The sequence below is a fragment of the Sylvia atricapilla genome, chromosome 8, assembly GCF_009819655.1.
Source record: "Sylvia atricapilla isolate bSylAtr1 chromosome 8, bSylAtr1.pri, whole genome shotgun sequence".
Lineage (NCBI taxonomy): Eukaryota > Metazoa > Chordata > Aves > Passeriformes > Sylviidae > Sylvia > Sylvia atricapilla.
Window position 1 is genome coordinate 8,667,382 of NC_089147.1, and position 24,882 is coordinate 8,692,263.

The window sequence follows — 24,882 nt, forward strand, 5'->3', positions numbered from 1 at the left end:
CATCAGGAACCACGTGCTGCCATATAATTCCATGTTGCCATGTAATCTCCACTGGCAGCCGTATTGACAGGCTGAGTGTAGGCTCCTAACAGTGTAATATGTGCTGTGGGAGGCTTTGTGCAAAGGGGCAATGCTCCAGCCTCCTCTTCCTGTGTCCAGCTAAAGGTTAAAGATATTACAAGCAGGGATCTTCCAGGCTTTCCTTCTGCCTGCCTCCACAGGGATGACTCCCAGTCTACAGTGTCCCAGCACAAGAGAGCAGAAGTCCATACAGGAAACTCGTAGCCCTTACAGTTAGGAAGCATTCAGCTACAATAAAAGAGAAGAACTGCACTTCAAGTACTTCGATCATTTAATTGTTAGCTTTAGTGAGAAGTCAGGCAATAATCCAGACCAAGAGGAGCAGTATATACCCATGATTTACATTCCCATCTGAAAAGTTACTCAGGAAATAAGTGAAAACTATGGTTGAGTAATGGAGGCAATGGGAACTACAGGCAAAGCCTTCTTAAGTCAAAGGTATGATAATGATCTGGTGGTCCCAGAGAAACCTTCAGGTGTGCAATCCATGTGGAACTCAGGTGTTTGCTGGTTTGCTTTTTATTTAGAGTTCAAAATAGAAACTAGGACTTGAGCCCATTTAGTCCTTTGGTGTGTGAGGTATCTAATGTACATGAACAGGTCCATTTTTTGCACTTCTCCACAGCAGAAATTCGCCCAGTGCAGAACAGCAATTCAGATTTTCCTCCATATTTTTTTTTCCTTTTTTTCCACTTGCATAATTTTGAATATGAAAATATTGTTATAGAATAATAGTTAAAACCCTCCCTTGTCCACTGCCTGGTTTCACAATTTTTTGAGGTGTTTTTTGGGGTGATTTTACAGGACCAGTTGGAGACTGAAGGATCTCAGCAAGTCGGAGTCAACCCTGACGCTTCAGAAATTCTGCAAGTCAAGAGAAGGCAAATGCAGCTGTATCAGAAGTAAACAGAGACATGACATAACAGAAATATATTTTCGTCTTGTACTGCAAATCCTGTAGCTTTTCCAGTTTTCTGGGAAACACAATTGATAGCATTTAAGAATTTTTGTTTTAAAAGTCAACGAAAACATTGCAATTTATAACTTTTGTGTGGATACTTTGTGATTTATCACTGAATGTATTACAGATTCTGCTATTTATTTAAAGCTGTAAATGAAATTAGTACTAGATGACTGGCAGGCTCAGCTTTGTACCAAGGATAGTAGACTATGAAATAATTTGTAATGAATAAATCAAGTGACTCTTATTCCATGTTTATAATTTTTGGAGATTTTTATGTTCCTGGAATATTGCACCATTGACCTAAGAGAATAAAAAAGCACAATTCAGGTGTTTAAGGAGATGAATGAGTCAAAGGCCAGTGGGAGAAAAGTTATCACTGACTTCCCAAAGGCAGGTCTTCTAGCAGACATCAGGGAATCTGTTCTACACTATCAGGATGTATTCAGGTCACAATTAGTTCTTCAGCTTTTTTTCAAACCTTCCAAAGTAAAAAATCAGAATTGCTCTTTGCAGTTGGGGTAACTATTGATAATTAGCTGCTGTTTAGAGAAAGTTGTACACCCTGGAATTCAAGTGAGAATGACATTACTATTTTAAGAAATTGACTCTTCACAATTAAATCTATTCTTTATATCCTGATTTAATACCAGTCCTTTGTTTTTCAAATTTCTGTGCAGAATCATTGGGCAAAAGTTACACAATTTGACAGGTGCATCTTATGAGAACTTCCGAGTTATCCAGTGGCTTTAGACAGATTTTTTTTAATAGTGTTTAGTACTACTAGATCTCTCTGGTTAAGCACACATAAACCATTGTAGATCTGGAGCACAACATGTAATTATTCTCTAGTTGGGAATAAAGTGGATAATTCTAGTATACTGAAAGTTTGTTTGGTTTTTCAATCTGAAATGCATCACTAATGAAATTTGTAGTTGTTTACGCACAAAAGTGCTTTTAAAAATAATTGTCCTGCCTGATCCTCACTCCACAGGAAATTCCAATGGCTGCAGTCTTGAAAACTCAGGCACATGGTGATTCTTATGGGTGTGAAAAATGTACTGGCTTTAAGACCACACACCAATAGCTTTGAGGTGTCAAGGTCCAATGGGTGCAGAAAAAACACACCTTAGATAGGAGCATGAGGGAAAGAGGAAATGTCTGGCAGCAGCTGAACTGGGAGAATTTTTGTGGCTTGAAAAGCAGATCTAGAAACATGATATCAGGGTCTTTGATTTGTTTGGGGAAGAAATGGAGTAGCTTTACTTTCTGATCTATTTAGGTAAAAAATGTGGGCTTATTTCAAAGCCCCCAGCAGAAAAACTGTCATTGACATTCTAGCTAGTGCTCTTGAGGCTATTTTCAAGATGTTGATGAAGGATGCCGAATGCAGGCCATGAGAAAATATGAGTAATACTTTTGGTCAAAGGTGAGGCATGTAGAGAATTAATAAAAATGGTAAAACTCAATCTTACCTTTTGTCATTCCAAAGCTCTCTCCTAATCATGTAACCTTGATTAAGCCTCAATTGCATCTTTAATCCAACTGGCAAATTTTGACACCTGGGTGTAAACTCCTGGCTTGTTTTTTAACCCACATCCTTCACCCCAGCTCACAAGGCCATATACGTAGTAGGAGCCATTTTTTACACAAGTCAGTGGGCCTCCAGAGTCTCCCTGATGAAGGAAAGCACACATGATCAAGGTCTGAAGTAAAATAGTAAGCAAAATCAGAATGCTTCTCTCTCATCACAAGACATTGCAGTTGTAATGATGTTCTTTTCCCAACAGATGTACCATCGGATGCTGCTTAGCCCCTAAGTGGACTTGCAGTTTTGTGACCAGGTCAAATGATACTAGACTTTTTGGATGTAAGTTTTAATTTTTTTGTGGTCTGTGACATAAATATGACAAGGTCATATGGAATTTCCCAGGCGTGAAAGTACCAGGAATTCAGAGCCTGAACTCAGAAAGATAAAGATGTCATCCCTGGCATAAATGAAAACTTAAGCTGTCTCATACTCCTCAAAATAGCCTTATTCTGAGTTGCTTGGTCTCATTTTTTTTTTATTTCTGATTTCTCTCACAAAATATGTTTTACAGTGGTAATTTGTACCTTAGGAGGTGTTCAAACTGTTTCCTACCTTTCAACAGTATAAATATGAACTTGTTTCACATTTGTGTTAGCTGTAATGAAAAGAAACATCAATACTGACTCCCTGCAAGTCCTAGCTCTGATAGAGAAAATCAGATTAGAATTGGCACTCAAGGTGGAGGCCATAACAAAATTGAGGAAAAAAGGAGCAAGTTTTCAGGATATTATGACAAACTGCCTCAGAAGCCAAGCTTTCCAGGCTAGTCTCTTGATTCCACAGATCTGCCTGTGGGTGACAGTGGCAACATTAGCTCTGAGGATGTACAACTCAAAGTGTGCTGCAGAAAGGCTGTTGAAATACACTGATGTGAGAATAGATACATATGCAGCACATTGCCAAAGCTCTGCATAGCCTTACTCTTTACAAAAAAAAAAAAAAAAAAAAAAAAAAAAAAAAAAAAAAAAAAAAAAAAAAAAAAGTGCTCAAACACAGAAAAAGCAACAGACCTGACAAGAATCGATTCCGGGTTTCCGAAGTCTTCCTGCACAAAACATGCTATCATCCAGTCTGTTATCATGTAGTTCAGGTTCATTGCATTTCCTCTGTGAAATCAGCCTGACACTGGCATCTAACAGCTGGTGGGATCGGTCATCTATGGGATGTGCACCGAAAAATAAAGTCACTTTCTTCCCATTCCTGCTACATGTTGTCTTTTATTCAAAATATGAGCTTGCTTGGCCAACAGATGGCATGGGGGAAGAGCAGGGGGGATGCTTGTGCTAGCCTGGGAAGGGAATGATAATGGCTGAAATGATAAGTTTCCAGTGAGTTAGAGCCTGAAGTTTCACTCAGGACCGAGTTGTTGCCTGAATAAATGTGAAGTCAGATTCTCAGAATTTGGTTCCAATCAGCTCTCTCCATGTAATCCTGCTTTTCCAAGGTGCTGGTTGTCTGCAGCTCCCAGAGGTCCCCATGGGATTTGAGCTGCTCAGCACTTCTCAGACTGGTAATATTAGATGCTTTAACATGCAAGCTAATGAAACAGATGAAAACTGAAAATCATACAATATTTAAGGGCAATGATTAATTACAGTGAATCTAAAGACATAACTTGACATCTAAAGGCAATAGCCTTAGTTTCAAAGTACTACATCTGTAGATAATTAAAGGTGGTTTATAAGTTTGGTTCTGCTTGAGTTTCAGGAAATATTTCATTTCTGCAGCGATTTCCTGAAATGCTAATAATAGTTCTGCTCAAAGAAGGAGCCATCTAGTTTGAACACGTACAGGGTACTTGATATTCTTTGTTGGGGTGGGGGAAAACCCATAAAATCTCCCTTAGCCTTTTTAAGGGAGACTTTTAATTTGGAACTTTCAAAAAAATGTCCATTAAATTCTGTTGGTGCATTCTGATCAGATGAACACACTTTCTCATGAACTTCAGTGGGAGTTATATAGGAAGGGAGAATTCAGTCCCATGTATTGTATCAGTCTGTATCAGTCACAAAGCACCAGGACACCTACTGCAGCCTCAGTGACAGGCTTTCCTTCTGCTGCTTTACAGCAAACACATCAATCAGAGCATGAGAAAATGCATTTTTCAGAAAATTGCCATTATCTTTTTTTAAGCATAGTAATTTCTCCCCTTAGGTTTTACTGTGAGCAAGAAAGGTTTTTGGATAGAACTGGTTGAACTTGAAAAGCTTGGGATTTTTTTATTTTTCAGTACATCTGAAGGTCCAGATGCTGCTTATTAAAAGCTTTATCCGACCCAATGGGCTGGAAAACCATGTGAAATTTCCTATCTTTCTTTGTCCTGTCTTGAAACACACAAGCTATACAATAGCCTCTCTTGATACTTCCTTGCTTCTGAAGCTGGCTTCAGATGAAACCATGACATGGAGAGTCGGATGGAAGGCAAAAATATGCATCAGGCATCTTATCAGAACTCTGACAGGTTTGGTTGTTTTAGCAGCTGGAGATTTCTGCTAATGAGTAATTTCCATGGCATGTTTTAGCTGACCTTATTTTTTGAATTCCATGTCTTGGTTTCACTAGTGCCTTGGTCCTCATTTGAGTCTGGCAATTGCTACTGAAAGGAGATGCCCACCTTGCCACTGGAGTACCCACCAAAATCCAATTAGCCCAAAAGTACCTGACTCTGTCTCGCCCCATCCAGAAATGAAGCAGGAAGTCCCAGAAGGAAGGAAGAAGTCAGGAAGACATGCTATTTTCACATACTTTGTTTCCACTGCACAGTGACCATCAACAGGCTGCAGTTTAAGTAGTGCTGGAGAGGAGATAAACAATGACAGAATGTATTTGGAGATAATTTTGATCCCTAACCATTGTTAGCAGTGTGTGATGCAACCCTATGCAGAGCTGCATAAACTCAACATTCCACTTGCCCCATTATGCTGGACCTGTTCCCATTGTTTGGCTCCTCCAGAGCAATGATTTCTGCCTGCCCATCAAAGTTTCCATCCCAAGATCCAAATGGGTCTAGATCACAATTTGGGCTGATTATTTCCAGAGCATAGTCTCAATGAGAATTTTACAGTGACTTTAGTGGGAAGAGGCACTTCAAAGAACAAAGGTTGGAGGTGAGCCACGTGAGTATCAAATAAAGTATTTACCAATATCATTGTGTAGGATACCACCCTTCTCTTTGTATTCCTCATGTAAAATAATTTCCACTGCATCAAATATTTGCTCATGATCCTCTTTCTCATTGAGGTTTTGCTTTCCAAGGGCTACTTGGATCTTTGAGACTGGGTCTCTGGGAAAAAAAAAAAAAACCAACAACATTTATATACAGGCATTTTTTATCAGTGGTGGTGAAAACCTGCACTTTTAGTAGGAAGAAGTCAAGATATTTCTTCCTGTTGTAAAGCTTGGCCTGAAGATTTCCTAAAATCATTTTAGGAAGGCTTAGATAGGAAAGCAGTGGTGTTGGGAAATACACATGCTCTTTATTTGTTGCAATCATGAAGTAAAGTGATTAAAACTTCAGGTACATGATGTTTTTTGCATTTTAGGGCAGAGTAGCAGCGTGCACACAGTCTATTACTGTGGCAGTGATGATGAGTGGCAGCTCATGTAGCCATGGGAGTAGAGTTGCTTGCCATTGAGCATATTTATAATAGTCCATGTTGAAATGATTTCCAGTGTGTAATTTACCTGTTTCTTAGGGTGGTGGTTTCCAACTGATTCAATACAAAGTTGGAGGAAATGCAATATTATAAGCTAGCTGACACAGAAAAAAAATTAAAGCTAAGTGCATATTTTGACTGTTTTGAAGAAATTAATTCTGATGTAATATGTGATGTTGCTTATGGCATCCAAATATCCCCTGAGTTTTTCATGGACTTTTTCATTTGCACATCACAAAATCTTGCTACTTTCCTCCTTTTTTCCTCTCACACAACTTCTTTAGCTCATTTTATTTGAGCGGGGCCTGAGTTTGTTATTTCAGCAAGCACAATTTTCAAGTACATAAACATTTTTATGTATGTGTTAACTTTTTTTCTGTCTACATATATGTTTTCCTTTCAATTTGACTCCAATTTGATTGCAAATTTGGGTACCAAGCTGCCTTTACTAACCATCCTGATTTTTATACATTTATCTGCCCTAATCATAGGACATGCACCTACTCAAGGCAGTGTGCAGCAGTAAGAATCCAGCAGGGTTTAATTAGCACTCCACCACAGAAATGTCCATTCCCATCTGCAGTATCTATCTGCAGATGTGCCATCCAGGGATGTTTTCCAGGTGTACCCTTGGATCCACCATAGATCCTCTTGAGTGTCCCACGAACTTCAGGTTGTCCACATGTTTGGAATGCTTCGGGGGGGTCTGTAGGGGGTTCTGTTGGGGTCTCTTCAGCTGCATTGGAAGAGACAGCAGATGTATAATGCAGAGTTAATATCAGACTGGAAGAGACAAGCAACAGGGTGTCTACTCTAGATCACCTACACACTGACAAATCACTTCCTTCTAATTCTTTACCTGAGCAGGGTGAAACATCACAATATTCCCACTTTATTTCCTTATTTTTTCTGACGTAGCACCAGGGTTTTTCATCCTCATCAGGATTCCTGAAGGGAACAGTTGAGAGAATCAGCTAGAGGGAATGGGGAAATGTCCATGAAACCAGTGAAGGAGCTGAGGATTCTTAGGGGGAAGCCTCATGCTCCCATGTGTGAGATGAACTTCCAAAGCCAATACTTCATAAGATTCGACAAAGAAGATGTCTGAGCAAGGCATAAAATACTGCCATATTTCTATTCCCATACCTATCATAAGCCATAAGGGAAATGTGGGATTAGTCCAAAACAAAGAGGGCTACTTCTGGAAGCCTCACATCAGCATGGTTAGAGAAGGCATCTCTGACATTCTGGTGTTTTATATGCATCTAGAAGGATGTGAGATCTTAACAGCATCAGTTCCTGAAATTCGTGAGCAGTTTGTCCTCAGAGATCTCTTTGATACAGACCTCTACAGATGCTTTTTCACAATATTACCTGCAGTAGTTGTGTTCACCAATGCCATATGAGTCAGCATCCTCCATAAAGGCATTAAAAGGTTGGTCCAAGAGGTGGTGGGAATTCCAGTGCAGGCAGGTCCTGCCATTTTCTGCTTGGTTCACTCTTCCTCTATATGTAGAAGAGTCCTCTTCATAACAATCATATGGTCCTGTAGGAAGACAATCCTCATATGAAAATGACTTTGGTGTTGTTCCTTGCTCAGAGTGGTTCCTCTTCCCTCCCTTCCTTGTCCTACATTCATTTTATGGAGGATCAGAAGAACCTGCTGGGCCAAGTAATTATGTTCCCTATTGTACACAGGCCAGAAATTAGAATAATGTCCCAATATCTGTCCACCTTCTGGCTTGATTGCCATCCAATGTCACCCATCAGAAGCAGTCCCCTCAGCCTGGGGAGCCACAGCTAACTGGACAGGCATCCTCACTACATCAGATTTTGAGTGTTCAAGGAAAACCCAATGCTTCTTCCCTTTGTGACAAGTGTGACCTCTGGGAAATGTATGCTCACTTATTGTATACCAGTGAGATCTTGCTAAAGCACACTTAGAAATACAAAGATGAGAACTATTTCAAGCCCCTTTGCCAGTAGTTGGCTGCAGAAATCGGTCTCTTCCTCTGACCTTGTCTCCAAGGAGCCTGGTGCCCCAGTGTAGTCAGGCTCTTGGACAGTGACAGGGAGTCACCATGGGATGCTACAGGAATAGCATCAGATATTGGGCTGCAGGAGGAAGCCAACTCCTCCTCCCAAGGGGCTGTGACCTACCGATCTCGCAGAATCTCCCTCTGAAAGGTTCAGGGCACCTGCAGGTGAATTTTGATCTGTATCTGTTCCGTATGCAGGTGCCTCCATTTCTGCAAGGGTTTGGACTGCACTGTTTGGATGCTGTCAGTGGAAAACACAGAGCAACTTTGTCAATGTGCTGAACACTACACAGCCACTCGCATGCCCAATGGCATTGTTTTATGACTGAACCACCACCCTGCAAATGAGTCATAACTCATCACTGGCCAGGCCCATGGGAGCTGCAGCACGTCTAGGGCAGGATCACCCTCTGCAGTGGGTGATTTCCCACCGCAGACTGGCCATGGTGCTGTCCTTAACACAATTTGTGCCCAGCTAAGCACTCACCAAACTGGCAGGACGGTCTCTTGTAGGGAGGCATGCAGCTGCACTCAGAATAGGGTGGAGTTAATGTAATCAGGCAGTCACCAAAGTGGCAGTTCTTCTCCAGACACCTGTCCTCCACTGTGGAAAACACACATAAAGTACATTATCAGCATTTGTGTGTGCACAAGGGCTGTGCCCTTGCAAGGATCATGGGAAGATGCCTTCCCTTGATGCTCCAAGGCAGCTTTCATTTGGCAGATATGGACTTGGAATCTCACTTCTTGTTCACAGTGTTTATGGCAAAAAATCTGTGTTATCAATGAGCAGCTCCCCACTACCCACCCTGCAGGGCAGAGAAGCACTCTCTGCACTCCTGAAGTTTATTTTACTGGATGCTCTTTAGACAGACTTTGGCCTACATGAGATCCTAAGAACTATGACTGCTGTGGGCTGTAAGAACACTCAGCTCAGCAAATAGTGGGTTTATAAAGTTGCAACAGTAGCATTAATAAGGCCAAAAGAAGGAGCCTAGATTAGCAAAAGAGCCATTACCTTTTTCACATGTAGTCCCACTGTATGGCTCGGGGCAGCTACAGATGAAGCTCCTTCCATTGGCTTCACATGTGCCACCATTCTTGCAGGGGTTGGAGAAGCAGGAATCTGCAGAGGTAAAAGGATGGAGATCTTTCAGCCTCTCAAACTTCATCACCTGCTTTTTCTTCTAACATTCTGTGGTTGCAGGAGTCTGTCTTCCTGGGCACAGCATCCTGTGTAACAAGTGCTGTGCTTATGCATCAACTCAGCACCCACAGGAGCAGTATGAGTTGCTGCACAGTTTATTCCAAGCTGCAGTGGCTCATAGCTTTGGGTCTGGAGATCTTCTACTCCCCTTGCCCTACTATAGAGTTGTAATGGGGCAAGTGCCTTCCTTTGATCAGAGACAGATTTGCCTCTGTGGCATTGCCTCTGGATGTCTGCCTTCACGCACTGAGTCTGGAGTGATGTGGATTTGGCATGGGGCTGTTTGGAACACAGCAATAAATCTCCCCTGGAAAAGCCATCCACTGCCATTAGACTCTACCATAGCCCTGAGTTGCCTCAAGGGGGCTGGCACCTGCTGAAAGTCACTCGTGTGTTGCTCCTTACACTGTGCTCAACATTTCCACTGCTGTACAGGCTGCCAGGAGCAATTGGTATTGGAGACAGCCAAAAGTCAGCTCTGCTTGCTTTGGACCAGGGGATAACTCAGGGAATGTTACAGGCAACTTCCCTGCCTATCCCTTTGAGTCCCCTGAGCAATCTCAAGGATCCTTTCCTGTTGTCCTGAAGTTTGGCAAAACACAAAAAGAAAAGGAAATAAAACCCCTGCAACTGATAAAAGAAGAAGAAGAAGAAAAAAGAAACCTGCTCTACATTTGGTTCCTAGCCTAAATACAGAACATATATCCCATGAAAACAGCAATTACATCTTACAGTGACTATAGACAAATAAGCCTGTGCTTTTTTGTAGTAGCAATCAGAAATGTTCTGCATGATCAGAATCCATCCTGTGAAACCTGGAGATAAAACACAGGATCCTTACAAGGGAAATACAAAGAAGAACACTGCAAACCTCCTAACTCATCCCTTTGATGAAGGCATTTCGAGAGCAGGCTGGCAGCCAGACCTGCCACGCTCATGCTTCAAGCACAGGGTTGGGATTTTACCCTTTCCTTGCCTTTCTGCCCACCCCTGAGAGGTATTTTTCATGGCAAAGATGTCACCTAAAAGTGTCTCGAGCCAGCTGATTGTGTCCCTGATCTCCTGCTGGAGGTTGGTTTTCCGATCCACATCTGTATAGTAGTAGTTCTCATAGTCATCAGGCTCATCTGCAGGGAGGGGTGAGAGGGAAGAACAGAGGAATTAAAACTAGAAGAAGACAAGTGAAAGAAGTTATTCCTGAGACAGAGAGTACTTTTCTCTTTCAGCTCATTTGGGATGTCAGTGGGTTTAGAGACCACCTTGAGGACCAAAGACACTGTTCAGCTCTTCCTTGGCTTAGGCAGAGCTCACCTAGTGCTCAGCATGGCCACCCTGAGCCCAGATGGCCCCAGTGCTGCCCTGGAGGATGCTCCTGAGGGGCACTGAAGCTCTGGCTGCCCAGCTGACCCCTGTGGTGACAGCCAGGATGCCCCAGAGTGGATGCAGAACAGGGCTCTCCAGGCAAAGGCACAAGGTGCCCCTCGTGTGGCACCACAGCCAGGGCAGATGCTGAGGCTGGTGCCAGCACAAGAAGAGATCCAGGTTCCTGTAAGAAGAAGGGATTTTCTTTATCCAGCTGCTTTGCTGACCATCACCACAGCTGCTGCAGAAGGAGGCAGGGCCCTCCCCAGCCCAGGTGCCTTGTTGTGTGTGGGGACACAGAGAGCACTCAGGGGGAGCCGAGGGCCCGAGGCACCTGCATGACTTTGTGACTTCTCACCCACAGAACAGCCTTCGAGGAGCGAGTGCCCAGCACTGCAGACATGCTGAGGAGCCCATCCCTGCCTCTGCCAGCCCATGGCCACGGGAGCCAGTGTCCTCATGGAGCCCGTGGGGACCACGACCTCGCCAGCCATGCTGGGGGGTTGTTTGATTAAAGTGGACTGGCAGCTCCTTGCACAGGTACAGCTCTTGCCAGTGGAAGCTACTCCAGTGTTTCAAAGACAAGCTATGGTAATGAGCAAAGCTCACCTACGTACAGAGACATTTTATAAAGCTCTCCCCTAAGGCTGGACCAATGGCCCCATGGATAATGCTCTGCCTTGAACTGATTATCAACTGCATTATCTTAGTTTTCTCTCCTCATTCATTCACTTGCAGCCTTTATCTTTATTCTTTCTTTGCTTCTGAAATAAAGAAAGAATTTCCACATTTGTACAATGGGTGTTTTATATTTCGTATTAAAATAGAACAGTCTTTTTTTCTTTTTTTTTTCCTACATGCCAACTCTCGCTTCTCACCAAAAAAAAAAAAAAAAAAAGAAAAAAAAAAAAAAAAAAAAAAGAGGAAAGTTTCACCTCATTTATTGCTATGTCAAGTCAAGACTCCTTTTCCTCAGCTCATTATTTCCACAGGAGCCGAGTCTTGACTATGTGCAAGTGTTGCAGAAGTGTACGCCTTGCTGAGGAACAGAGGGATCTTGCTGAAAGATAAGGACATTGTCTACACTGAACAAAATTAAATTTAATGTGATGTAGTTAAGGAAGAAAAACAAAAAGGAAGTTTTGCCTGAAATGCAGCCTCCAAGTTCACTTTGTCGGAGAGGAGATTTTGCAAACAACTTGAGGTTCAGGGAACTGTCTGAAGTAGTCTGATTTTGTATCCCGTGTTTATTTTCAAACTCTTTGAGGGGCTTGCTGGCTTTTTTTCCACAGATACTGTCTGAAGAATGGGGTATCCCTTTTTATGGTAAAATATACCTGCTAAAAGTTATAAAGGATGAACAGGGGAGTGACGGCTGTGAAAGGCGGACTGCAAACATGCCAACACGCTTTACAGAGGCCACTGAGGACTCTTCTGCATCAACAGAGGAAGCATAAGTGCCCTAGATGAGCACAAATGGCTAACCCATTGTAGAGTCACCCACCCTGGTTTTTAAACCAACTGCTTAGTGTGTTGTCAAGAAATTACGCCACTGTCATTTGATTTTTGTTTGGCATTTCTCAGCAACAGATTAATCATTTATTAAGAGCATTTACGTAATTACTTGACATGTTATTAACTACTTTTAAGTTCAGCTCTCCTGTAAACAAGATGGCCAAGATGCAATTCACATTTTGCAAGATGTTTTTCTGGTGGCCCTGAGAGGTTTGGGGGCCACAATCCCCCACGTGCACTGATGGGACAGTTTTGGGAGAGGCTATAGCATACCTGAGGCCAGTTTGGCACCCAGAAGCCACTCAAAGAGGGCAACTTCAGGTAGCCAGGGCTGAGGTAAGGCAGGCGAGCCTGAGCAATCCCCTCAAGAGTTGGCAATTACCATTTCAAGAAAATTAATGGCCAAGGCATGGAGTTAAGGGTGAATGTGGAAAGGTCTCAGAAGGTATCAGCAAACCCTATTGGGTATCCTGTCCCCCATGTGGATATGGGAGCCAGGAATCTAAGTTTACCGGCCAGGAGATCAGCCAAGGTGATGTAAGAGTGCAACAGATCTGAGAAAGGACCAGTGTCCCTGCTTTCCCCATTGCTATCCCTCTTCATGAAGCTGAGAAACACGCATAGCTCCCTACAGGTCATGTGAGTGATGTTTCCCATCTCCCAGCTGTTCCATGTCATCTCCAGCTGCATGAACCAGTGAAAAACAAAGACCAGAAAACCCTCAGTGGGGCATATGATATCAAACTAAAAGATGTCTTATTTATCACTGTTTTGACACTAAGTAACTATTTGGCTTCCACATCTCTTATTTAAGAAGTGCTCCCATTCCAATTTTTTTAATTATTCATAACAAGCCACAGGTTTAGTAAAGCAAAAACAACACTTTTTTTTATCTGAGCACATAATTAAAGCAAAAAGTCTGATACACTGGTTGATTTAAACATATTACTAAATCAGAGTGTTCGTTCTTTGTAAGTGCTGGAAAACCTTAACATGCTTAAAAAAAGCAGTGATCTGACATTTGTCACTGAAATGTGACTATTACATGAAATTAAATTAGACATCCTGCATGCAAATTTTCAAAGAATAACTTTCCTCTGTGTAGTACAAAAAATCCCCCCATAATTGATAGACAGAGATTGACTTTTAAAGCTTCAAATCAGCTTTGAGGTCTGGGTGATCTTTTAAACTGCACAGGCTTTCATCTGCAGTTTTTCACATTGCCAAGAGCTGTCAATCAAGCAATGGATTTCTGATCAATATCCCCTTGTTCATTAGCTTACACGGGCTCTCTGTTATGGAAAGAACAGATACCCCGATGCCGACAGTCACACTGTTTTCAAAACCTTCCCTGGATCAAGTGATGACTAATGTTCCAAGTGGGAAAGTGATGCATTAGGATGCCATCGGGTGACCTGAATTGCAAGGTAACTTTGTTGGACTGCAGTTGTCAAGATGAGTGATGTGCAGAGTTAAAGCCTATTGCCAACACACATCAAGAGGACCAGAAAGTACCCAGCATTTATTCAAGCTCTCTGAACCTCTGGAGACTGACTGAAATCTGGCCTAATTTAAGCAGGGTGAATTTTCCTACCACCCCTCTAAATACTTTTTGTCCCCAGCTCTGAGATTATTGCAGCGTTATTTTTATGAGGCTGAAATCCTGAGTGTATTTTAAATAATGAGATATTCCCCATTTACTTCTACAGAGATGAGACCTCACAGTATTTCCTCCCTTCCAAGCGGGCTGTGGCTGGGAGTATCTGCAGCTTCAGAAAGAAGGGAGACCAGCTAACAACAAAGCCAGAAAGCCTTTCAAATAGTTTTGTGGCTGTTACTTAAAAGCAGTTTTGCAGCACTTTTTTCCTCTGAGGGATGGATGTGGGGTGAAGGGGAATCGTGATGGCTGAAGGAGTGGAGACTTTAAGGGGGATGGGCAGCAGGAGGTTGTAGGAACAGTGGAGGGACAGAGGTAATGATCATACACCATAAAGCAGGGAATGAATTAAGAAATTGTGAAAGTGATAAGCTACCATCAAAAGGCAGACCAACCAGTTTGCACAAGGCTGTGTAAACAGGTGTGTAAACACTGAATCAGGTGCATGACTGTGGCCAAATATTTGCAGAACCAAAATACTGAGCTCAGACACAAAAATTATTTGGAAATATTTTTTCCTAGACACATGTTGTTAGAACAGCAACATTGATTTGGGCACTGCTGTATGAGTGACAAGATATCTGGTTTGACCTGAAAGCCCAAATACCACTGGAATGAACAGGAATGCAGATCAATAACGAGTGCATACTAAAACTCACCTTATTTTTTTGCAGGAAAATGAGCATAATTACTGTAATATTTCATTAGATATGCATTATAAACTCAAGTCTAAGAGTCATTGAAAACAAGAAAAGAAAGAGCAAGGCTTACCTGAAGAATACTAAATTTATCAATAAAACCATAATCTTCTACAGGGACCACATATATGAAAGGATATATAAATCCTCACACATCCTACACATCCTCACACAATATTCATCACAGCTTTTTCCTTATCAACATCTTAATGCAACATAGCCTTTAATGATTTTTTACTTGGATGGGCTTGTTTTTGAATCTTCTAGCACTTGGGACAAAGCCTTGCAGAAATAAGTTCTACAGTTAGTAGAATGCTGCAAGGGAAAGTCAGCCTTCATTTATTTGATCTCCAGTTCTCATCCCCAGCTAGGCTCTTTGCTTATCCTTCTGTGAGGTTTGCAGCCCAGCACCACGACCTCTCCTCCAGACTGTGGCCCACTGTGTCACTCAGGGGTCCCCAAAGCACATGATGGCAGAAAAGTCCTGGTTTGGGACAAAATTGAGAGTTCCAGGTGTGGTCCAGGAGAACCCTGTGATCAGCTGCACATTGGGACTGCTGCTGTACCTCTGATTTTGGCTCCAGTGTGTCAGACACCCTCCTGGCTGGGGCATGATACAGCATTGTCTCCTGCACTGGCACGGCACATGTGGAGGTGTGAAAGCACTCACCACATAACTTGTCCAAAGTCAGACAGACTTTCTAGGCTCAGCAAGGCTGTCAATGAAGTTAATGTAATTCATTACTGGGCACTAGTGAAGGGTCTTGATGAATCAGGTTGCCAGCCTTTCAGTTTTGTGGCAGGCAGAAGTCCTGAAATGAAGAAACTGAAACCACCTACCTGTCATCATGTTGGCCCAGGAGGAAAACTGGGAAACCTGCATGAGATAATAAAGGTCAGAGAGTCATTTTCTGGAAAAAAACCAGAAGCCAGCCCAGAGTTTTGCTTACAGTACAAAGATTCTGTTTGCCCTTTATGCTGGACATTCAGATAAGGCTGTTTCCCCACTTTGGAGCTAAGTGACCTAGATTTTAAGAGCTCTTTGAAAAGAGTAACAAACGGTCAATAACCCATGGGAAAGGTCTGGATTTTCTAAGCATACAGCCTAAGCTACTGGGCTGGTCTGATTTGGGGCAAACTTGACCTGAATGAGTTAAGTTGTGTCTTTGCTTATGAGGTGATGGCACACTGGCTATTTTCCAGTTTCTCTGAGATGCTGACATGCTGAGGCCACGCTCCAGCTGGCTGCCAGAGCTGGAGACTGGGAGGTGCCCAGGCATGGCAGAGTAGCTGCTGGGCAGTGCAGCATGGCCCAGGACCTTACACCTGGTACAACCAGTAGGACCTGGACCCCTGAGCTGGAATACTGTCAACAATCTTTGGATGCAAGAGAATATTTCTGGTGCTCTCCAGGAGGAAATGCCATGTGTCCCACCTCCAACGTGGGGCTCCAGCCTTTCCTGCTTGGCTCACGATCAAGGACAAGCAACAAAAGGGAACAGAAGAAGACGGAAAACAGCTCTTAGCCTTTGAAGAGTGCGAGTGAGGTTTGTCTGAAAGGAAAGGCACTGACTCTACACCAGGGCGCATCCCCAGCGTGACAATTTCCGTTTGCTTTGCCTCTTGCTCTAAATCCCAGCTGAGGACAGGATTACCTGCCTGCAGTGAGGATACACATGCTAACAGTGGGTATAAAGGAGATTTGAAGCTGCTATTCTTCATCCCTCACATACATTTTATTCCCTAAAATTATTTTCAAACAATATAACACACACAGTAAGGACAGCATACGTGCAATTATTATGTGCACCTATGCATTGCTTACAGATACAATTAACTGTAAATATATGCCCTATTTAGTCACACATTATAAATAGAAGAAAGACATTCTCAGATAACGCTGGTTGAGACTCAGAACAAATGAATCAGAAGCAATGAATAAGAAACAGGACAAAATAAAAAGCTCAGAATTCACGTTTGTGAATATTATCTGGAATATATAAATGAGCTTTTGCTTCAGGCACGTTTGCGTCCCTCTTGTGTTTGAGCCAGGGAGAACAGACACTCCAGTTCTCCCCTTCCCCACTGACTTTAATGAGAGCAATGTCCCCTGAACCACTCAGCAGAGCCCCTTCCCAGGTGCATTTGAGAGAGCCACACACATACAGAACTAAATCCTTTGCAGCTGGAAGGACACACAACCACACACAATTGCCCCTCCTGAATGAGTGCGGAGATGATGGCAAATGAGAAGGCTGTAAAAGCTCTGTCCTTGGTGTATATGTTTCTTGAGTGCAGGTACAGCATTCGTCAGATCCTTTGCCAGACCCCAAAGGAGACTATATAAAGCAAAGGTCTAATTGCTCCATTTACAATTAGTGGTAGCGTTCATCCATAAACAACAGACCAAAACAAACCTTGCAAATGCACTCCTTTCTTTTGGAGGAACAGATGAAACAAAGAACAAGGAAGCAGCACTGGGAGTGGGATGATGCAAGAAGCATTTCATCTCGCTCTCCAGCTCTCTGTGCTGCCCTGTTGTGGTGTTTGCTTTATGGGGTTGGAAAGGGTTTGAGTCTGAAAGGTTTGACTTGGTGATTTTGCCCCTGAAGCAGGGGGCAGCTCTTGGCACCCCAGGGAATGCTGGTTTCAGCCCAGGCTGAATGAGGTGCACCAGGCTGTTCTGTGCCTCAGTTTCCCCAGTTGTAGGGTGGAGATGACAGTCTCACAATGTTCATACCCCAAGGAAATAAGACAGATGAGAAATGCAGCATTGTGCTACACTACTTTCTTTCCCAGGTTATCCACCTGCTGCTCTGTCCAAACATGGGTAGAGCTGACCACAAAAACCCAGTAATTAATTGTAAAATGGCAGCAAAATTTATCTTGCAATAAAGTGATGCCCTCAACAGTGTGTGGGTTTACAGTATCATCCTTCAGAGCGGGCAATGAAGTGGCTGGTGACTGAGTCCCAGATTTTGATTCCTGCTTTTGGATGAAAGCCTCTGTCTGCTGGCACAGTATAAATATTACTGGGAACAAAGGCTTCTGGAGCACCCAGCATAGAGAGTCCAGGAGTTAAACAGAATCTTTACTGCAAGGCTCTTGTATCTCCTTTTGTGCTGCAGCTCTCCCTCCTCGTGTGCCTGTCACAAACTGCAGCAGCAGAGCCACAGGGGACAAAACCTCTGGCAGACCTGACTTCTTAGCATGTAGTTTTCTCCTCTGCCCTGAGATCCCCTGGACCACTCACCAGACCACACTGCTTTTGAAGCATTTTCACCCCCACTAGCCAGCAGGGTCAAATTTAGCTTTTTGACTCCTAGCATGAAGCTTGCCATGGCAGTGTGCAGCAGAGGAGGAGGAGGAGGAGGAGGAGGAGGAGGAGGAAGAGCTCACTCCTTCCCTGCTGTGTGCTGGAGCTCTCCCCTCCAGCCCCTCCAGGAGAGGACGTGGGATGCAGGGTGTGGGATGCAGGGTGTGGGATGCAGGGTGTGGGATGCGGGGTGTGGGATGCGGGGTGTGGGATGCAGGGTGTGGGATGCAGGGTGTGGGATGCAGGCTGTGGGATGCAGGATGCTAGGCACGGGTACCGAAGGCGGCTGTCGGGAGGGGTGCTCAGGGTGGGGGTCCAGGAGGGAGCGCAGGCTGGGCCTCCTGCCGGCAGTGCCGTATTGCTCGTGGCCAGCAGAGGAGGATCTTGTCCTTCCGACGAGGTGCAACTCTGAGCCCGACGAGGACCAGGATTTGAACAAAAGGAAGGGGGGCGGGGGAAGAAGAAATTAGACTGTGGGGCTGGTTTCACCAAACGGTCTCCTTGCTGCAGCTCGACACCGATACTTTGTGTGCTCTCTCAAGAGGGAATAAAATCACTGGATTCTGTTCGTAGCAGTTCTGCAGTGATGAGGGACAGAGCTGGAAGAATTTGCAGAGAGCAATTTTAAATTTTATTACTTCAGGCTCATAAAAAAGAAATAGTACCAAATAAAAAAGGGGGAAAAAAAAGGGGAAAAAAAAAAAGGGGGGGGGGGGGAATAAGCTAGGAGGGACATTTTAAATGGATACTAGTGCAGTGGTGACCATGGAGGCAACTACATCTATAGGGCTCCTAGAAAAAAATTGTGAAATTCAAAATATCCTAATTTCACCTGACCTTTGTTGTCTTTTGTCACTGTAATGATTAGCACGTCACTAAAATTTCATTCCTCCAAAAAGCCTTCAAAATTTTGCTAAATAGATTTTTTACTAATATTAAATATTGCAGACACATGATACACCAAATTTCTTTCCATTTCAACTCTTTAAGAAAGGGAGTCTAATGAAATATAATAGATTTCAAACAGGAATGACAGAACCATGAGCTTTCTTTATCTCAGGATGGAATCCTATGACTCTTTCTCAGACAAAATTGTCCAGTTAATCTCTGGCAATTCTTTCTGAATAAACCCAGGAAGATTTGACCCCAAATTCAAGGGAAATTATTTACAGCTGCCAAGGGCGTTCTGCAATTGAACTGTTTATTGTGTCTTGGGTACAATGTTACCTCTTATTACAATAAAAATGAATCACTAAACCACAAAAGCAGGTGGAGAAAGAGAGCAGAAAGGTGACAGCCCAGGGTTATGCTGTGAATTTACATGTGTGCAAAACAGACTGGCAGAGAAAACACTGTAACTACTCAAGCTTGCATGACAGAGTAGCAAGACAGATGAAAAGTAGCTCTATACATACACACACACTGCAACAAAGCACTGCAGGAATTGCAGTATTGAACTGCATTGGTAGGAATTGGCTTATTCACTAAATTGCATGAAGTCCTTCTAATTCTTCTGCAACTTGCCACAAAGTGGCCTCTGTGGCAGAAAAACAAAGATTATGCTTTCATTTGCTCATCTGTGCAGTCACAGCTTTGCAGCCAAGAAGGACGTGGGATGGGGTTGAGCTGGAGAATGAAGATGGGTATTTGATCAACTTCCATCCACAAGTGACACAAGCCATGAAGGAGCCACGAGGGCAGACACAGCTACTGCCTTCTCGTAGTGAACCCCTTGATCCTGCTGACAGCTCTCAGTAGGAACCTTTGTCTGGGCTGCTTGCCAAAGGAGGAGGGAATCGACAGTTCTGATGCTCTTACAATCGGCCAGATTTTTGCCTGCAACCATCTTGGGTAGTGACAGTCTTTGAACTTCAAGGGAAAGTGGCTTTTCCAGCAATGACATTGTATTTCTCAGCCAAGGCCATGGTTGCACTATAATGAAAGCAGGGCATATTATCATCTGGAGCACACATGCAACACATTGTTGTGTTTTTAGCCTGGGAAACCATTCTCTGAAAGGATTCCACCAAAACCTCTGAGTTCTTCACTTCTCTGCTAACAAGGCATCTCCTGCCTCCACACTGAACTGCAATCCGTGCATCAGAGTAAATGGTGTGCTCCTTATCAACCAGTCCCAGAGTACCCAGAGAAGCTCACACTTAAAATCCTTATTCTGCGGACTATTTAGTGGTTAATCTTTCTGATGGTAGCCTCTAATACAAAACCCGCAGGGATCCAGGAAAAAAGCAAGATCCTCCAGAGGTGCTGCTGAAACCAGCTTGGTCCTCTGCTCAGGAGTTACCTGCTCCTGTTTTCCAAGGAATCAAAGTTTCCAAATTAATCTTTGCTCTGTAAGAGATGGCCTGGTAGCAGCTGAGTGTTTTTAAAGCTCACTGGTGGTTGAAGTGCACTCATGCTCCTAGGTGGAAAATGGGGTCAGCCTTGGATGCCACAGAACAGGGAAGCTACAAAATGTGTTTCAGGGGGCTGCAGGAGCCAGACAGTCACACAAACACGCGTGTCTGCACCATCAAACGCTCCTGCAGCCAGTACTGGGAATGCAGGTTATACTGCTAGACTTAAAGCTTATGCAAAGTCATTAAGTCCCTTTAGTTACACGGGATATCAACCTGCACGCTGCAGGGCATAAGCTGATTGCCTTCGGGGGTCAGCGAGGAGCGCTTCCCTCTCTGAGAGCGCGGTGCAAAATTAGCTGGGGGCGCTCCCAGGGCTTTGTTGCTTTCCTGCTTCATCAGGCGAATTTAGGCGAGCACTGCAGAAGGGTATTACACCTGATGGGCCACAAATCCAGGCAGGCTTGGCAGCATTCTCTTCTCTTGGCAGCGATCATTGTTCAACACGGCGGAGCGTGAAGCCCTTGTGTGTGTGGTGCAGCCCTGCAGTGAGGGTGAGGGAAGCAGCAGTGGGATTTTACAACAGCAATGGATCCACTGTGGGCTAGAAAAAGATGTCAGACAGAGCTAACTTTGGAACACCCTAAAATGTTGGTCTCCAAGCAGCTGAGGCAAAGAAGGACCTGCACTGCTGGCAACAGTGTCCACTGCTTGCTGTGGGCCAAGAGGGAGGCAGACCCTTACGATAAGAGTTTCTTTTTTGCAATTGTTTGATCCTGATGTGATCCTTTTATCTTTCCCTTTCCACTACTAAGTGCACTTGGTTATTGGATTGGGCAAGGCTCGTGATTTCAAAACACTTTCCATCACAAGTAAGTGGACATCAATTTTTTGAAGTCCCAAAATATTCAGTGAAGGGTTACCTCTGATACTCTGACCCTTGTAAATCTTCCTCCCTGCTGCCAGGGAAGTTGAGTTTGCAGGGATATCTGATACAAGGAAAAGGCCTGACCTGGACACAGGTAGATTTAAAAATAACTTTTTTTCCTGTGGACATGTGCTGAATCACTTTAGAGCACTGTTAAGTGGGAGCTGCAGCCTGGTGTATGGGAAGGGCTGTCACTGGACTGTTGTGGGGCACAACTTTCTATTGTCCTGTTTCAGATTTCTCTAGCCCAACTCAGCACATCATCTAAGAATATCATCTAAATATGAGTGCATTCCAGAAAAGTTGCTTCAGTACAAGTCTGGATAACTGAGGATACACAGCTCAGTTGCAGCCAAGTTCTTTGGCTTTCTCTTTGACTAATTAAGGAATTCTTAACAATACAATACAATGTATTTCTACTACAGTATCTTGCTGAGCAGAAGGGAAACGAAAAACCAGGGAAAAAACCTCCAACCTAAGAAGATTTGCCATGTCTGAAGACAATCTTTGGTGCAGTTGCATCACATATAGTAAAGTAAAGGACCAAATTCAGTGCTCACCATGCAGCTTTATGTCTTTTATGGAAGTAATCTGGATTTGTGCAGATGGAATCACTTTCTTTTCAGGTAGTATGAAAGAACTGAATGAAAATTTCTGTCTTAGGGTTCTGCCCCAACCCTGCCAGATCCATGAATGTCCAAGTATTTTCTTGTTCTACTGTGACTGACTCAGCATGAACTATTGCTTAAACCCATGTTTGACTTTGGCTACATTTCACCAGTAATATTTGTTATTCACCTTATTATCTATGAAAACTTCTAAAACCAGAGTCAAATAAAAATTATGAAGATAGCTAGTTCTAGAAAAGGATGAAAATAGGAATTTAAGGGTGTTTTCTGTGGTTTCAGCAAAGTGCAGCATCTATTATTTTTCATTCAAACCATTTCAGTGCAATGTTTTGTTCAGGACAAATCATTAAGACAAAAATATCCTCTCATAACTTGTTTGTCATGCAATGGTCGCATCATGGCGACTCCTGCCCCTCTTTTTTTTTCTTTCTGGGATCCATGCCAAGTACTAAGCCAGAAAACCTTGTTATATTAATTATGAAGAAAAAGCATGTTTTATTAAAAACTAGCCTGCTGAATATTCTGTCGTGCTGCTTTTCAGTGACAGCAGAATTGCTTTTGCATTTTAGCAATGTTAATGAATTTTCAGAGGCGGGAGGGAGACGTACTCAACATTTTCCATTGCAATTTTTAAAGCAAAGTCAGATTAGGACTGTCAAAGCATTGAATCCATCTAACACTTAGGACTAGTTAGAAAAATCTGGGCAAGACTTCATGTTGTCTAAGACTGGCCCCACATCTTTCTAACTGAACATGAATTAACACTGTCAAATTCATTATGAGTTTATTTGTATTAGATGGTGCTCCCACAAAGTCTGTGAAACTGGTATATAAGTATCCTAGAGCTGATCCCCTCAGTAAGATACCATATGTACTACTGGACCAAGTATGACATGGGTCCTGGTGATACACTAAATAATAATTACTCTACTGAGTTGTGAAAATCACTGATCTAGAATTCCAGACTTCTTAAAAAAATCTATGCACCATTAAGCCCCCTCACTATATATTTTTCCCAAAGATTTCAATTTAAACATGTCAACATCTGAATTTTTGCAATGCATTTCAGTAAATATGAACCTGCACATATAGGAAAAGTCACTAAGAAAGCAGATATTTAAAAGACCCTCAGATTCCTTCATGAGAAAATCTACTTGATTGCTTGGAAGAACAAAAGAAATTTTTTTAAAACTGACTTTTAACTTTCCTTTGATTACAAGGCATTCTTCCAGTCTTCTTTAAAGAGGAGATGAATAGATGTAGGAAAGTATATCAAGCTCTGCCAGAGCAGAGCTCTGGTCACCCCTAGCTGTGTTGAATATTTTGCCATTAACCTTCCTCCCACGTTAGGACAATGAAAATTCAGACATTCTAAACACATGGCCAGTGGAATTTTTACCTTTTACAGAAGAGTTTGCAAAACTGCATGACCTCTTTAATCTGATATTTAGACACTTCAGAAGGAAGACTGGAAATAAGGAAGAAAGTTTTTACGGCGCAGGTGGTGAGTCACTGGCACAGGTTGCCCAGGGAGATGGTGGATACCCCATCCATGGAAATACTCAAGGCCAGGCTGGATGGAGCTCTGAGCAACCTGCTCTCGTGGAAGATGCCTCTATCCAGGGCAAGAGGGTTGGAACATGATGATCTTTATGGTGCCTGACAACCCAAAACACTCTATGATTTTAAGATGCGTTGCCCATGCTGGAGCCCAGGATTTTGGGGCATTTCTTAGTGCCCAGGGCTAGGAGAGGCACCACATTCCCCACAACAGGCCACTGGGATTGTTGTTGGCTACTCAGTGTACTTAGATGAGCCATTCCTTGACACTGTGGGTGTTTGCTCCAAAAAAACCCATGGGGCTTCCCCCTTATGTTGCATTAATTTGGTCCCCTCAGCAGCCTGAAATGCAGATACAGCAGAGCTGGCACACAGAAAGAAAAGGAGAATAAAAACATACTCACGCCCAAACATGTAGTCCCTAGGAGAATAACCAGTGGAAGAACCTGAAGAGTCGAAGAACTCTTAACCATCCTCATTTTTTTCTTGAAATGAGTTTTTCTTCTTGCCTATGTTTTTTCAGACAAGCCACAATCTTTTGAGGCCAAGCTAATTCAGTGCAAATAATTAACCGTGTTTCAAATATTGTTTAATGTTCAACAGATTGCCCTGATCAAATAAATGCATCCTGTCCAGACAATCACTGTATTGGCAAATATTTCAAATCAGTAGGTAACGAGGATGGGAACTGTATAAATTACCAATAAAAACAAACATTAATCTTGTATTAGAATTATTTTTCAACTATTATTTTAAATGGGGAAAAAAGTATGAATTATACTTCTCTCCCACCTGAAAAACAGTGAGATCTTGTTACACAATATATGTTTTTTTAAAGTATCAAAGTGTGTTATTTGATTATTTTCTAAATTTCAGTCATGAATTAGAGTTCATATTCTCAAGTTTTCATCCAATTACGTGAGAACTAGGACTTTTTTTTTTTAATAAAAAATCTAAATTCTTGAGTAACCTCTATTCTCCTGAGGCTGAAGCATTTGTAACAACAGTAACAACTCAGGAAATCAGAGTATTACTGCAAGAATAAACAACCCTCTGTTGCGGAAATGCTGACAAACTTTTCCTTAACAGATATTGTTTGTGCTTCACGTTACAGAAACAAGTGAAGTGACCATTCTTTCTCCAAGACAGTTTAGAGCCTGAAAAGGAAGGTGGTGATACAAATAGTGCCTGCATGCTGAAATATGAGGAAGAAAACAGTGAAATCCCAAGGACTTCAAAATTTCCCATCCTGAATGTGATTTTATGGTGAGAAAGACACTTGTGAGAGCTTGATTACAGTGACAGGTGCTGAAATTTGGATGCTAGAG

At 42.8% G+C, this 24,882-nt stretch overlaps 2 protein-coding genes across 3 annotated transcripts in view; one reads left to right on the top strand and one right to left on the bottom strand.

The window, feature by feature from the left end:
* The window catches only part of NRAP (nebulin related anchoring protein), a 47,385-nt gene extending 46,096 nt beyond the window's left edge, over window positions 1-1,289 (top strand). For both annotated transcript variants that reach the window (XM_066323559.1, XM_066323560.1), the window contains exon 42: window positions 886-1,289. In XM_066323559.1, coding sequence (XP_066179656.1) covers window positions 886-987 — 102 coding nt within the window. In that variant the 3' untranslated portion in view covers window positions 988-1,289. The remainder of the gene's footprint in view (window positions 1-885) is intronic.
* Window positions 330-24,174, bottom strand: HABP2 (hyaluronan binding protein 2). Its single transcript, XM_066323563.1, has 14 exons — window positions 23,959-24,174; window positions 15,608-15,644; window positions 10,558-10,662; window positions 9,347-9,454; window positions 8,816-8,932; window positions 8,450-8,569; window positions 7,664-7,835; window positions 7,149-7,237; window positions 6,794-7,025; window positions 5,774-5,916; window positions 5,293-5,427; window positions 3,644-3,789; window positions 2,518-2,718; window positions 330-945 (listed from the first exon to the last, which is right to left on the bottom strand). The coding sequence occupies exons 1-13, from the start codon at window positions 24,031-24,033 to the stop codon at window positions 2,560-2,562; spliced, it is 1,638 nt and encodes a 545-aa protein (XP_066179660.1). The 5' UTR covers window positions 24,034-24,174; the 3' UTR covers window positions 330-945; window positions 2,518-2,559.
* Between the last annotated feature and the right edge of the window lie 708 nt (window positions 24,175-24,882).

Excerpts from the sequence above, each read along its gene's own strand:
- HABP2 (XM_066323563.1), bottom strand. The coding sequence starts at position 24,033 with ATGAGGATGGTTAAGAGTTCTTCGACTCTTCAGGTTCTTCCACTGGTT. Across the intron at positions 15,645-23,958 it reads TAGGGACTACATGTTTGGGC|GTTTCCCAGTTTTCCTCCTG; the intron begins GTGAGTATGTTT and ends TATCTCATGCAG. Across the intron at positions 10,663-15,607 it reads CTGGGCCAACATGATGACAG|ATGAGCCTGATGACTATGAG; the intron begins GTAGGTGGTTTC and ends CCCTCCCTGCAG.